This window comes from Centroberyx affinis, unplaced genomic scaffold (genome assembly GCF_046629955.1).
Source record: "Centroberyx affinis isolate AG114_WGS23_722 - 3 ecotype Tasmania unplaced genomic scaffold, CSIRO-AGI_Caff_v1 ptg001499l_1, whole genome shotgun sequence".
In the NCBI taxonomy this organism is placed as follows: domain Eukaryota; kingdom Metazoa; phylum Chordata; class Actinopteri; order Beryciformes; family Berycidae; genus Centroberyx; species Centroberyx affinis.
This window is the reverse complement of record NW_027279963.1, coordinates 15,143-30,826: the sequence shown is the minus strand read 5'-3', so window position 1 is coordinate 30,826 and position 15,684 is coordinate 15,143. Positions and strand designations below refer to the sequence as shown.

Below are 15,684 nucleotides of genomic sequence, written 5' to 3'. Positions count from 1 at the left end.
TCTAACTTGGAGAAGTTGAAGTTACTTAATCAGAAGTAGCCCACGTAAGATACGATATATAGTTTTTCCCTGATAAAAACCTTGCTCCTCAACACCCACAACATGCTCAAAAATTGGGTGCCTGGATGGCCAATCAGACTTTCTACACCTGCAAGAGGTCAAATCCCACCTCATGCTGTGCTACCAGATGTTAAATACTAGATAAGTAAGCTAGACGGTCAAAAATGACTTGACCCATGAACACCATCTAATACACAACAATGTTATCTAATATAATACAACATGTTATGTTAATCAATAGAGAAATGTCGATATGTTCCAACAACTCCAACTGGCTTCAGTGTTTTCTGTACTCATTCACAGCTTGCCTCTGAGATAATATGCCTCAACAGGCGTGATCGCACCTCCCAAGGAGGGCTCGTTGGCAGCCGAGATGTTGGCATTTCTAGAATGCAATTACTAGACGCATACAGAGGGGATGAGGCCAGTCTATATTTGCACCCGCACTTAGCAAACAGAGCATACCAGCCATGAGGCTGACCCAAATAAAACAGTGCCTGAACTGTAGATAACATTCCTCATCATTAATTAACACCCCCTCTCCCACGTCCGCCCACCCACCCACCCCAACTAGAAAGGTTACCTGCAGGACTTGAGAGAGAATGCTCCTCTGCCGCTATCACAAACAAGGTTGTGTGGTTTGGAGCCAACAATTCATCCTATACAAGAATAGCCCCATCACTTATCATGTGGGAAATGACATTCACGCATGGCAGTGTCAAGGGGATAAGGGTCAGAATTGGCAAGCAAAATTTAATTGTTCTATAAAACAATTACAGTTAAAATGTCCCATTAATAACAGGATTCAAGTACACAACAACATAATTAATATTGTAACTAGCAACTTTTCCACATGAAGTGTTTGCGTCCGAGAGAGCCATGGTTCAGTTTTGCAGTTTTGGCAGACTGACTGTGGTTTTTTCGGGGGACAGGTGGTGAGGCAATGGGACAGCGCAGCCAGCCACCTCCTCCCTCCTCCTGCCAAGACAACAAGGCCCCTAAGAGTCCCCTTCCTTTGCCATCCCTTCCTTTTCCCCTTGCCCACGCCCACCCCTCAAGCCTCTCTCTGTATCTAGGCCACTGACTGCACGGGTGTGGTGGGTTCTCCTGCCAGCAGGGACACCTGACTGCCAAAAAAGTAAAGAAAAAATGGCAGAGTGTGGGGCTGGGATGGGAGGGAGGGAGGGCAACAAAGGAAATACTTCTCTACAGACCAAAGGAATTCTGACTCAGCGAGGAATGTAACACTACCCCCCACCACACACACACACACACACACACCTTGTCCCGCCACTCCCAGCCCCCTGAAGGAGCCCTATATATCAGGAGAAGCTGTGACAGAGCCCCTGAAGTAGCTGCTATTATGCAACCCTTCTGGGCTAAAAGTGACTGTAACGTAAATCATCCTTCTTTGCCGCCAGCCTGACCTCCATATTGCAGAGATAGCACTTTCAAAATTCACCAGCAGAGTATTATGCTGAAGGTACCATCTGTGCAGGCTTTACGAGCAGCCGAGAGATTAAAGGCAGTTAAAGCATCGCATTCGAAAGCGTTCTCCACAGTGCCTGTCCAATCAAAGATGGGTAGTGTAAGTGAGGGGGAGGGGCTGTTAAAGACACTAGGTGCTGCTGGGTAGTGTGGTTCAAGCAGCGGTGGGCTGCCCAGGTCGTGCCCCTAATCCCTCCGGGCAAAACAGGCCTGTTGCCAGGGTCGTGTGTCCTTGACGGTCAGGTCAGTGAGTAAGTTCAGGACTCGGCGAGGGACACTTGACAGCTTGACTGCCTGAAGGGAGTCTCTGCTCCCAGACTCTCTTCTGCTGCGGTCGGAAGCCTCTTGCATTTTCCTTTTATTCTTTATTTTTTGTAACCCGTCAAAGCCATCCCCACTCAGTCAACCCCAACTTCCCCTTAAATATTTTGTTATGTTCCCCTTCAAAAGCTATCCAAGCTTAAGTTACAGTACAATAACTGCAGGGCTCACAAATAAAGGGGTGGGCCATGCAGGACAGAGTGCATTAAAGCATCAACACTGCATACACAGCAACAAAATGCTGCATCTAAAGAAAAAGTTATTGAATCTATATTCAATAACTTTTTCATGCTACATCTTTTTCATGCTGCATCTCTTTGACAGTCACCAAAAAATTATCATAACTGTTGGTGTATATTTTCTCTACTGGATGCAGAGAGATATACAAAAACAAAAATGTTTTCATATTATGGCAACAGTTATACAGAGTATTAAGGTTGGTTGGTCCCCAAAAACACTCTTGATTAAAAGCAAATCCACCTATGAAGACATCCCATGCAGTTTGGCAGCCTCATGCTGTGGGACTGCATAGCTATGTACTGTATACACCATCTGTTCGGCAGAAGAGAAGCCCCTGCCCTCTTAACTCCTGTCTACAAAACAGACTGTGCTGTAAGAAGGGAGCTTACAGCTACTGTCAACCACTGTTATTGTCATGCAGTAGACTGTCTCATATTGAAAATGATCATAAATTTGGGCTGGGGGGTTGGAGGAGAGGGAAGCTGAAATGATTTCACACTGCCAATTGCTGTCCCGCTGCGGAGCTACACGTACATGCTCAAAAGCACTTGGAGATATACTATCCGCCAGCCGACTGGCTGATTTGTACCTCGATTTGGCCGTCCCCAAGGCCTGCTGCATTCCTCCAGGGGGATCGGATTACGTTCTATACAGGGAGACAGGCCTGAAGCATTATGGGTGTTTTGGTGTTACAACATGGGTCTGACACAGTTGAGCTGTAGAGTGAACAAGCGACAAAAGGGAATGAACAGAAATGCTGGATGAATGGCAGATGGTGGCCTAGAGGAAGCATTGTAGTCATGGTTGAAAGTAGGGACAGCGGAACCACAGCTAAAACTGAACAGAGGGAAAGACATGAAATATGTTGTTGGGGGCTGCTTGAGTGAGAGAGACAGAAAAAGTTGAGCCTGTGAAAAAGAAAATACTAGCTCTCATATAGATATGTCTTGCATTTACAGGGCAGGAAAAGAGGAAGCACCGGCTATGAAACAACTGTCAAGCTTTGGCAGCAAAGCTGTCAAAGAACATGTACTCTCTTTAGTATGCTTGAGACTCTGCTGTGCACGGACACGGACACACTCCGGCTTGTGTTCGCAGCGGTAACTGTGTGGCAGCAAGCTACTGTGCCACTCAGTCACCCTTTCCAGTTTCTGCGGGGGCCAGGCCACTCGAAAAGGCTGCACGATATAGCAAAGCCGTGCGCGGGCTGCCAAAGAACATGACAAACGGCAAGCATGTGTGTGTAGGACTAGGGTGTGACAGCGGCATTAATTAGCAACAATGAACCACATCTTCGGCTTGAGAGTTCACACAGAGTGGAGATTATGTTGTTGAAACATCATGTCTCCCACGGTTTCACGGTTCAGACTTCAGCAAGTTTAACACAACAAAAAAACTGATGTCAATGAGACAGATGGGAAGCCCAGACTACTTCCTTGATGCTGAAGTCTACATTCTTTAGGATCATCAACACACAACAGACAAATGTGAAAACACACACACACACACACACACACACACAGACACACACACACGCACGGGTATGAACATGCACACACTCACACAGCAATGACAGCAGACAATGGAGCAAAGCCTACTGGGATACAAGATCTCACTGCACACAATCGATACAGAGCAAAACCCCAACATTCATATGAGGCGGTCTTTAGTGGCAGGGGAAGCAACTGGCCCACTTGACAGCAAAAAGATAAAGTCAGGAGTTTACGAGCCCCCCCCCCCTCCCCCCTCCCCCCTCCTTCTAACGGTCCAATAGGCAGCGGGACGACATTAAAGCTAGAATGATTGGTCATTGTAACATATGGCTCCCCGGTGGTGTTTGGACAGGCACAAAATCAATGGGAGCCAATGGGACACACTAACCTCTCCACAATCTGGCCGAAGGAGGAACAGCATGAGCTCGGGGCTGATGAGATATCAGTTTGCACTATGATCGCACTCGCCTCGCCTTGGCCTGGCAACAGCGGAGGCCAATTCCCAGTCAACAAAGGTGTCGGCTTTACTTCCAGGGGTTGTGACTGTCCGTACCGCCTCATGTTGCTAGCGAGTTTATTACAGCGCCGTCTATCATGGTTGTGATTATAGGCTCTAGTGTGGATCTACTCCGACTTTATGCGAGATGAATTGACCTTGTACTTATTAGTAGAATATTCTCAGAGATAAATAACTGCTAAGAGCCATTTGCCAGGAATGAAATTTTACCTGGTGGTCCTTCAGACTTTTCAATACACAAACGCCACCCATACAACCCCCCGCTAAACACACACACACACACACACACACCTCAGTCACGACTCTGGCTCTGGTCAGCCTCTGCAGTCTGTCTTTTGAGTGAGTGGGCCAGGCTGCACCCCCACACACCCCCCTCACCCTCCACCTCCACGTGGGCGGGAGTGACTGAGTGGCCTGCCATCAGCTCTGGGGCAAACTTAACCCCTCCTCGCCCGGGTGTCTCGCAAAGCGTCTTCCGAGATCCATGTGCATTTACATCCGTGGGCCGAAGAATGTAGACTAAAAGCTTGATGGTTAATTTGTGATAAACTCAGTCAAAAAAATACATAAATTACAATAATCAAATAAGCTTGATAAGAATCGAGTGCAGCATAACAGCTTTCGGGAATCAAGTCCTGATTTCCAAGATTCAGAGAAAAAAAACCAACAATGGATGAGGAGACTGTTGGCCCACAGCAGGAAATATTGTCATGTCTCGTCACACAAATACCAAGCTCACAAAACACGATTCTGTCAGGAGGATTACAGCACGTGTAGAGAATCGGTGAAAGAAGGATTTTTTTTTTCTACAGTAGACAAAGCTAAGTAGACACCAAATTCACCCCTGCATGGGATAAGAGGGTTAATTTTCAGCCAGGCGGTCTATAATTAACGCGTGTGAATGTGTGTAAATAAACCTGGGGACCTCGACCCACCTCCAGCTGTATTTGTATAGCTGGAGTTGCTCTCTTGTCCACACATTGGGTACTTTAGCTAGCTAGCTAACGACACCTGAAAGAAAAAAAAAAAAGCCTCCCCGGGGTCGTCATTTCACGCAGCAGGATGAACAGTGAACCAACATAGAAAAAAACAACCTGCCATAATGTGCTCACTTATCCATCTCTAAAGAGAGCCTTCCTCAATTAAGGCAATAACTGCTCATTTGCTTAATGGACCTAAGAAATAAAATAAAATAATGTTAAAAGGCTCCATCCAGAACCTGAGAACAGCCCAAGTGAATTGAATGGCTGTATTCTTTTCTAAACATAAATCCCCTAACAAATAATAAATCACATCTATTCTTAAGTGATCTAACTCAGCCAGACAAAAATGTGAGGAATAAAACAGGCGCAGTCATTCCTATTCTTGTGTCCATTGCTCCTAATGAAGTATAACCATTACAACTGATTAAAAGTATTGATTCCTCTGTTAATTAAAAGGAACTGTGTGAAAGATCAAGATTTCGATATCGCCTGATAAAATCTGTCCAGTAAGGGATTTCCAGAGGCAAAGCCTAAATGAGGTAATAGCAAATAAAAAAAGTGGGTTTGCGCTCCACTGCATTCCTGCATGGTGTGGTAAACAACTGGCACGCTGACACACATGACACTCAGTCTGAGCCCCAACTTCTGGGGTCTCCCGTTTTATAGTGAAAAGCTACGAGTGCTGGAAACGCACTGTAAAATGTCAAACTGCATTCTGACGCCGGGAAGCCCGTCACTGGCCAGGAACCACTGGGCAACTTGGCTGAACGTGCCGTGCTGATGCCATGTTGGCCGGCGCTCTTCCCAGTGCCCACGCCTCACTGACTGGCCAAACCAAACCCCCTCCAACACCTTCACTGGAGCACAGCGCGCTACACCTTCAGGCCAACTGTGAATTCTGGGAGAAATCCTGCGGTCGCTCTGGTAGGTGACACTCTTTATCAAACGCCCTGTGAAAATCAAATGACTGGACGACGTCGGATGTGATGTGAAAATTAGGCCGCCGCCGCCAGGATTTGCTACGACGGTTTAGAAACAAATTTGCTCAGTCTGTAAACCGGGATGATTCCAGTTGGAGCTTCACTGCCCCCGTTAGGGTGCGCCGACATAAAACGGCTCCGTCAGCTCATCATAACAAACTCGCCCATAGCCAGGGTTTGGCAACGTGGTAAAATCTTTCTGTCGAGTCATAATTTTGGATAAAGTGTGCCTATTGCATAATGCCTGCGTTTCTTTATGTCTCCTGACACACATGCCTGCGCACTGGAAATGAAAAAATCTGCATATTCATCAGCCCCTCATAGGAACAGGTCGCAGTTACATCAGCTTCAGTGTGTGTGTGTGGGTGACAACGAGTACCAATGTTTATATTATACCAGAGAAGAGGCAATTAAGACTACCTGGGAAGCAGTTAGAATGAGATATTGTGCCCCTTTCCTATCTCATTCCTCCCATCTGTATTCCCCAGATGTGCCGACACAAGAGTTAGAACATCCCTCCCCCTGTGGTGACAAACTTTCCTTTTGCCTACTAATCTACCGTTTACAGGCAGCCCACAGATGGCTTTACACATTTCACCCACATTTAAATACAAACGACCGCCTGGCACAACACAGCGGTGTGTGTGTGTGTGTGTGTGTGTGTGTTTGTGTGCGTCTGTCACACAGCAGCATGCAGGGGCTTGTCCCATCCACCAGAACGAGAGCTGCAACCCGGGACAAGCCTAACGTCTAGCACAGAGGTATGTTTTCATCACACGTAAACACCTCCTTTTTTTTTTTCAAAACGGAAAGGTATGGCAGGCAAACTCTCAGGCCAAAATACAGCGTGTTCACATAGAGGTTTGTCCTAGATAAAAACCTAGCTGCGGGAATCTTCCATTCCGAAGCACAAAGCATTATTCAGCTGTCTTGTGCGACTAAAAGTGTTTCTCGTTTAACATGTGATTTGAGGTGCACGCACGTGTGTGTGTGTGTGTGTGTGTGTGTGCACGTGCATACATGTGGGCTGAGGTCAATTAACGTTCAATCAACTCAAAATCTAAACAAGACTGCAATTCATTCACTAATGACAGAGCATTTACTCTAAATTTTTGATAGACACGATTTGGCAACATTCACGTACTGGATGTTTTTTAATATTTGAATTCTGAAGAAAATCCACTTCCTCCATTAACTAGAAGTGAACTGACCCCTGCTCTAGTGCGATGTGCGTGCTTGTGTGCTTGTGTGTAAATTTGCATTCTCAACTACCCCCCCCCCCCCCCCAATCCCATCACTTTCCTGCCTGTCCATGCCCTTTCTGCCCTCTGAGTGGGAATTAAAGGTGAAAAAGCAGCTTCACTCCCCACATCAGAGGCGTACTCTACAGGCCCAGTTGCTCCCAGTTCACTGGGTTAGCCTCTCCTCCCCCACACTGACTGTACTCTGAGCCCAACATGTAGTTACATCTGTAGTAGACACTCTATTGATTGATCTGTGACTCTGCCACGGCCAGCTCTAGAGAGGGATCTAATGACACGCAACTCCTGTCTCTGTTCCAAATTGCTTTTGTTAGCCACTGTGGCTCACAAAAGGCCCATGTGGCGGTGTCTGCCAGCCGTGAAATGGTAGATGCTGAGGGTTTGTTTAAAGGGAGGCAGATTTTTACTAAACACAATACAATAACACTAGAGATGCACCGATCGATCGGCCGGTGACCGGAATCGGCCGGTTTTCAGCTGATCGGCCATGACCGGTGACCGGCCGATCAGTCTCATATATCCGATTCTGTGCCGGTCAAATTTAAGACAACGATAAAAACTCGCTGTAATTAAGCAATATTACACGAGAGGGTGTGCGTTACCGTGATGCTTACGGACCTCGGCGCAAGCGCCTCGGTCCTGACCGCATCACTGTCGTGCCAATAATGACGGTAACGCACACCCTCGAGTGTAATATTGCGATTATACAACAGTTACCAACAAATTAAAAGATACAAACAAAATGTATTCATATTGTGGGGCAATTCGCTCTCAAAATAAAAAACTTTTTGCTCGTGTTATCTCCGTTTCCCTGGAAATACATGGGGTCTGACTAATAACTGGAAAACAATCAGTCACGTCAGTAGACTCCTATGTAATGGAACCTAGTTTACTACTCCAGCAAGTAGGCGGAGCCTTAGTAACGACCTAGCAACAGAAACGATTTCTAGTCCCTGTTGAGGGATTACTGTTAATGCTTTCTAGAGATCGCGGGATTTCCCAAACTGAATAAATACCACACATATAAACACAAAACTGCTTTGCTAGCTCAATCTTGTTGTAACTAAGATATCTGCTGAAAAAAATAATTTTTCCATTGACAGATTTAGCTACTACGTCCGCGAACTTCACATGTATTTTTAAGCTAGTAGCGCCGTGTCACCGACTCACCGGCACAGCTGATGGATGGCAGAGCGTCTGGTAACATCAAGGCTGAACAGAGTTAGCGTAGCGTTATATTTAAATATATTGTATGATAATATGGCGGAGTAATATTTAGTGATGAGCACGGCTAGGTGTGCTGTCATGCTGATTTGATCACGTTCTAAATGTCTAGTTGACCAATCAGATCGCTTGGTCGGAACTACCTGTTGTATAATAGTCCATAATAGTAATAGTCCGTGTGTTGTTATATAGATCTGTTGCACCTGTTTTCTTTCGGGAAAGTATAAAGTGGGATATACTGCAATTTATTTTCATTTGGATTTTATTTGTTCAAAAAAGCTCTGTCCAGTAACCTGGAGCACTTTTTTATTTTGAGATTTGTTTGAGTGAGAGTGAGAGAAGGTCCTGTAACCTGGTGCAGTTTTGGAGAAAATGTAAGTTATTAATAGTCAATGTTTTATTATGAACATACAATTGAATTTTAATTTTCCATTAAAGAAAAGTTACAAAAATCTTTGCGTGTGCTGTCAATTATAGTTCTTAGAAAGAAAATCGGAATCGGCCAAAATCGGAATCGGCAGGTCAGACTTTTAAAAAATCGGAAATCGGAATCGGCCAAGAAAATTGCAATCGGTGCATCTCTAAATAACACTATGATCTATGGCTCATGGCTGTTGTTGTGGGTGAGGGTCACACAGGCGAACTAGTGGGGAATTTTTGTGTTTGGCCTTCTGCTACAATATGGTGTTTTGATGCTTCAAGAGGCGAATTTAGCATTGAGGTGCGAAGTGAGCACTTTATGAAGAGCAACAACAATAGAAAGCCATGATAAAACTCGCCCCCTCAGCATTAGGAGCTACAAACTCACTGCTGACAAAGTTGCACTGGTTCGAAATGCATCGACAACGTGAGTTCAAAGGCTTCTGCGCAAATCCCTAAATTGTACTCACAGGCTTAGCAACAATCTAAAAACGCCAAGGTAGGTAAACAGTTTTTCTCCCCCCATTGCTTTATCGAGACCCAACATCCATTTGTTCACATGAATTAGCAAGAGCAGCAGCTAATGCATGGAGTCAGATTACAACGTCTGAGTAGAGCTGCCTTTATCCCCCTATATGGAGCTTAATCTGTCCAAATCCACCGCTTTGCTGTGCCCTAAATCCACAACAGAGCCTAATTCCTCTTTAATCTAATGAGCGGTAAAGGTGCACTTACTCAGGTTCAGAACACCACAGACTGTGTATCTGAGCATCCCATCACAACAGAGGCAGCTCAGGACGCCCCCCCCCGCTACGACATGATGCAATACAATGTTAACCACACATGGAGAACCGCCCACAGAATCCCTTAAGTCGCAGCAGACTAGGCAAGCAGACACATGAAACAAGTTTTGACTGCTTGTTTGGTTATCTACTTGTCACTCTTTTTTTTGTGCTGTAGGGAGACATTTCCAGGTCGAGCCACGTGAGTCGACTGCTGTCAAAAGATGCTGAGAAAGAGGCGGCCGGCCCCCTAGCCACAAGCACCCAGACTTCTCCAGATGCCGAGGAGACGTGACAGCAGAAGACTCGGGCCGTGCAGGGAGGGGGGGGGCACCCCGGCAGATTTATGAGACATTTTAATTCGTTATTCGAGAGACGGGCAGTCGAGAGACGCTGAGCATCTGAAATGAATTGATCAAATTATCAAGCAATTCTTACGCAAAAGAAAATCAATTCTACCCGTCTAGGAAAAAAATCTTGAATGAAAATAGTTTCAGTTAGTTAGTTAGTACATTTAGAAACATCAGACTGATTCCACCTCTATTTGTTCAGTATCCTTGTGTCTCCCCAGTAAATGTTTACACTTTTCTCCGCCTTCTCTTTCGTAAAGATTGGAAAGACACACAAAAAATATTCAACATATGGCAGCGGACTTCACCTCCACCCCCCCAAAAAAAAAATGGAAACCAACTACCTATATATACACATTTCTCCTGCTTCGATCTAGGTAGCAGCATGTTTTGGTCAACAAAATCAGTTCAATCCCAGCAAACACTGCAGTAAATTAGCAAACCTATGAGGAATGGTTCATTTTCTGCAAGTAATAACACCTTGGTCAAATACACCTAAGGGCAATGGCTGTGTCCTCACATGAGTGAATAGCGCATTGATTCGCTCATTTACTGTGGCTTGGAATAACTCAAGGGTTTGAACCGTGAGACTCCCGCTTCCACAAACACAAGTTTCCCCCATGACAATTTCCTGATATTTGTCTGACAATTGCCCTATTTTCACAGGAAAAATATTATGCGGGGAGCTCATCTAATTAATGAATTACCCCCCCAACCTCAAGCGCATTTACACTGCATAATGAAATTCGTTGAGATCACCAGTGCCCTAGATACAATTGTATAAAAGGTCACGATTTTACGATTTGTCACAACGCATTCAAAACCTTCCTCTACAGATTCCACTACTGCCTCCATTTTTTATGATAGGAGGATAGAAATCGCACACGTAGAAGATGAAGTAATCACGCACCAAGCAGGAATTACAGCTGAAATTAGCTAGAGTTTGATTTGCACAGGATTACTACCAGGGGACCTCTATCTTCACCAAAATACGGTAGGTAATTCACACTGGAAATTATATTTAACACATGAGAGACATGGTAGGCTGACATGGGATTAAAATCGCAGACAAACGCCGCAATTAGTCACTTCACGTTCCCATAGTAATATTAGTCCCCTGCGAATATCGGTAATGACAATGCTGATAACGATCCAGAATAAGGCAACACGAGGAAATGATTCTAATAAATGTTAAATTATTATTATTATTATTATTGTTATTAACACAGTAGATAAGAAATATTCTCCATACAAGACAGTGTTTGTACCCTGACATGTGAGGAGCATGTAGTGACAGCACACATGCAGATGCACACATGCCAGCCTGTTGAGCGTGAAGCGGAACCGCACACGCAGGTGATCACACGTAAAGCCAGGATGGAGTTATGTGGCGTTACTTAATGTTCTGTTCTATAAATGACGAGGTTAACCAGCTGGGATCAGTGGCTGGCGTTGTGCCGCCGCCGCTGTCGCCGCCGACACCCCCCACCCGCCACCCGCCACCCCCCCCCACACCCTCTCACCCCTCCACCCCCGCACGTCTGAGCATGGGGGCCTCTCCTCAAAAGTCAAATGTCAGATGTTATCCATCCCCACTCATAGAAAAGGACCCGGCTCACCGTCGGGGGGCACGGAGGCTTTGCTTCTCAGCTAGTGACGGAAAAACACCATTACTGCACTCGTTTTGGCAATGGCTGTCATGACTATGCCATGACTATCACATTATTGACCTACTTATTTGTATTTAACCTAGGTAAAACACAAATAATCATGTATAATTTTGTATCGCAAAATTTTAGTTTCCACAATTAATTGTATGTTGGCAATATTGAAACACTTAATTTCGAACGCCCGCTGTAGTTGAAAATATTCAAGATGCTGATTTAAGATGCAAGAAGTGCAGTAAAATAATTTTGTTCCTGAAATTATCATAGCTAATTTAACAAATAACCGGGATCAAAATATCTGACAAAATATGCAAGGAAACATGTGAAAGCATTGCCTAAATTAAACAAATTACACTTGTATACAGTCATAATCATGCAACCATATGCTTGCTATGCTGATTTAACCACCATTTAACCAGGTAAGTCAATCAAAAATTAATTCTACAAGTCAGCTGCACTGACCAACAAATGAACAGAAATTCTAGACACCGGCAACATAAAGCCACTGACAGACATGTAGGTGATGGGATTCATTCAATTTCATGGTTATACAGGGAGAATGCTCACATTTCTCTGTTTATTTCCATCAAGGGTGAAGACAAGATGAAAATTAAAATGCAAGTTCTCCTGTCTCAGCTGATTAAACTCTATGAGTAATTATTATGCCGCAGTGCCTTTCAGGAGCATTATGATAATGTATTTGGAAAACAGGTGGATGCAAAGCACTTATGATAAGTTGGACTGACACTCGGTAGCAGGGCAAATTAGGCAGCTGAAAACAAATGACTTCACACATATCCCCTCCAGTTATTTTGGAGAGGTGCTTTGTACACAGCCAACGTCTCCATGTTGTCAAAATACTGACGCATAACCAAAAACAATGACTGCTTGAAACTGATGAATGAGTAATGTGTTAAATTACTTTTCTAGTCTAAAAAGCAGGTTAAAGAGCAGGCCCTCTGACCTGGGCTTCGAGATTTCCTGACAGCCCAGCCAATGACCGATCAATACGTTTTTGTTAACCTGATTAAGGGCATAGTAGACCTTCACTAAACAGCCAAGCGAAGGATCGAAAACGCTGTATTGAGAGGCGCAACACAATGGCATGCACTGAATGTAATATAGCCATGTGACAAAGGGAAGAGTAGCTCAACATCCACATAACATGACCGTCTACCAGTGATATTGTTAAATCTCTTCAAAACCTATACTTGTCATATCCATTTTTCATTACCCTTCAAGTTGCTGGAGACTGTGGGGGATGATCTCTTGAAATATTCATTACAAAAGCACCCAAGACATGCCGTGACTCTCTTAATACTCAACCCCATTTCCAGAGCAAAATGTAGCCTCAACACAATTGGCTAGCTCCTGCACTCGCTGAGCAAGTGGGGGGGGAAATGGTTACAGTTGTCATTTGTTTAATTTAGGCAGTGCTTTCCCATTTCAAATGGTGCAGGCGATGCTTAAGAAACTAATGAAGTGGAACTATATTTGCAATAGAGCTTAGCAAGCCACAGCTCATGGCTGCCTTTCATGTAGCGTATAGTCAATCATTCCACTCATGGTCTTTTGAACACTGTGTCATTGCCTCCCCTCTTTTCTCACCACATCTAAATGTTCAATGGTCACTGATGATCCGATCATTTCTACTGGTTGAACCCTGACAGCAACTACGCCTGAATAAAATTACTCAACAATTCCCCCCTGTGCCTGTGCAGCCTGTGATCCCTGCACATGCTTGTTGTGATACAGCCAGAGAAAATAATGTTTGCAACTAGTGTTGGATCAAAAACACCCAGCACACTGGTATCCACAAATAAACACGTTCTATCATCTTCCATCTGAGTCAACGGGCTTTGCTTTTGTTTTCTACCACAAGATATATAACTGAGATTGACATAAAGGGATCACACTATGGGAAAAAATAGAAAAAAAACAGAGAAATAGGGTTTGAGTCTGCAACTTCAGTGGAGTGTTGACTAAATAGCCTACAAGTGACAGCATCAAAGTGGCATGAAATCTAGGTAGGCTTCACTGTTCTTACTCCCTGTTCAAGGGCTAGGTCGATGTGATTATGATCTTTATTGCATTCTTATGGTACACTGCAAAGGTGGCATGACAGACCTGTAAACACACAGGAGACAGGAAGAAAGACCCCATATGGCATGAATACTAAATGCACATAATGAATACTCCAAATGTGAAATGACTAAACATAGGCTACATCAAGTAGTATTATGCGATGATGAAAAAAGCCTCAGCCGAACTATGTTTGGTGATGCATGCAAAATGAGGAAAAAAACGCCCTTGGGTTGAATGCAATGGTTGTGCAATATCTCTGCATGCATAAACTGCTTTCTTGCTGTGCAATGTGTGTGTGTGTATCACAATGAAATGGTCATGCATCTTACACACTGTTGGCTGTTCATTCGTTGCTAGTGAACACAGTGTATAGAGACAAGCGGCTATATCACGCCTCACAGGCTGAATGTGACACATTTCGAGCTAAATTATTGTTGTAGGCTACAACTGGAGTTACCCTCACTTCCTACTTTACTGCTGTCATAGCTCGGCTAACACCCTTCTTCCTCCGTAGCCAGCAAATAATTTCGACTAGATTTGCTGCTGCTGCTGCTGCTGCTGCTGCTGCGACCATGAATTGTTCAAGTCTGCTCCTGTTGGTCAGAGACAGCTCTGTTTGTAGCGTCTGGCTTCTCCAACGTAAGAACGGTGTGGTTAAACTGCATAGAAATTTCACTTACATTTCACCACCCTGTCCGTCGTAGATAACTTCGGGTCATCATTCGGCTTGTTTTCGGACATTTCCAGTGTGATATAATATTGAGATACAGCAGAAATGCGTCTGAAAACGATCCCGGCGTTGCTCTTGCCGAACAACTGTGAGTCTATCCGAGAGGAAGAGACCGCAGTGATCTCACTTGGTCCTATCAGTGGCCAAAAATACTTGCAACAGGGTTACAATTTCACTGCTGGTGCTGTAGGAGCAGCTCTGTCTGATTTACTGTTACTCTGTGTCAAGTTGTCTGAGCGCAGTGTGCAGCCTAGCCTGCTTACCGACAGGACCCGCCCCCGGCTCGCACCGGCTCTTCCCATTGGTGGAGAGCGGCAGGCTGCAGCTCTGCCTTTACATCTGCTTTTATCAAAGGACTGTTCCTGTGTCAATCAAGCCTGGCACGAATAAATTATGATCTCAGTTTCTAGCTGTGCATGCCCAATAGTCATTAAATAAATAAATAAATAACTAAATAACTAAATAAATAAATAAATAAATAATAAGACATTCGTTTAAAATGTATTTGGACACCGGAAATACATTATCCACTATATATTTAGACTATACAACATTTTTGGGGGCAATTTCTATTACGTATTTATATCTCTAAACATATTCTGAAGTATATGTGAAATGAAGTTTTTTGCAGTTGCAAAAAAAAAAAAAAGAATAAAAATAAATAATAAACATTTCAGTCCCTGCTACTTCTGGATAAGAAGAGATTAAAAAAAAAATACACCATAAAGTACAATAAGGTCACAATGAACTCACTGTTACCACACTGTACCACAGACCCTCGAAGTCCTTATAGGGATAAAATCGGCAAATTATTGTGATTTTTCATTAGAGAACCTGGAGAATGAGTCTTAATTCTACTTTTTGCAGGTGTCCTTTTACTCCATTCTATTGGCTGGTCTATGTGCACAAACCTTTACATTTCTAACCCAAGAGAAGGCTAATGGGTAAAGGGTTGTAGAAGTAATGAGAATGTGATTTCCAAAGGCCTACACAAGCCAGTCTGAAGAGTCCTCAGGGCCCCGGCAGGTGAACGACGACCAAGCCAACCACATCTGTTACAGAGTTTCTTTCAGACAGACATT

The 15,684-nt window shown here is 44.2% G+C and overlaps 1 protein-coding gene across 3 annotated transcripts in view; it reads right to left on the bottom strand.

Moving 5' to 3' along the window:
- The window catches only part of LOC139650505 (protein phosphatase 3 catalytic subunit alpha), a 63,054-nt gene extending 48,305 nt beyond the window's left edge, over positions 1 to 14,749 (bottom strand). For all 3 annotated transcript variants that reach the window (XM_071527198.1, XM_071527197.1, XM_071527196.1), the window contains exon 1: positions 14,553 to 14,749. In XM_071527198.1, the coding sequence (XP_071383299.1) occupies positions 14,553 to 14,613 (61 nt within the window). In that variant the 5' untranslated portion in view covers positions 14,614 to 14,749. The remainder of the gene's footprint in view (positions 1 to 14,552) is intronic.
- Between the last annotated feature and the right edge of the window lie 935 nt (positions 14,750 to 15,684).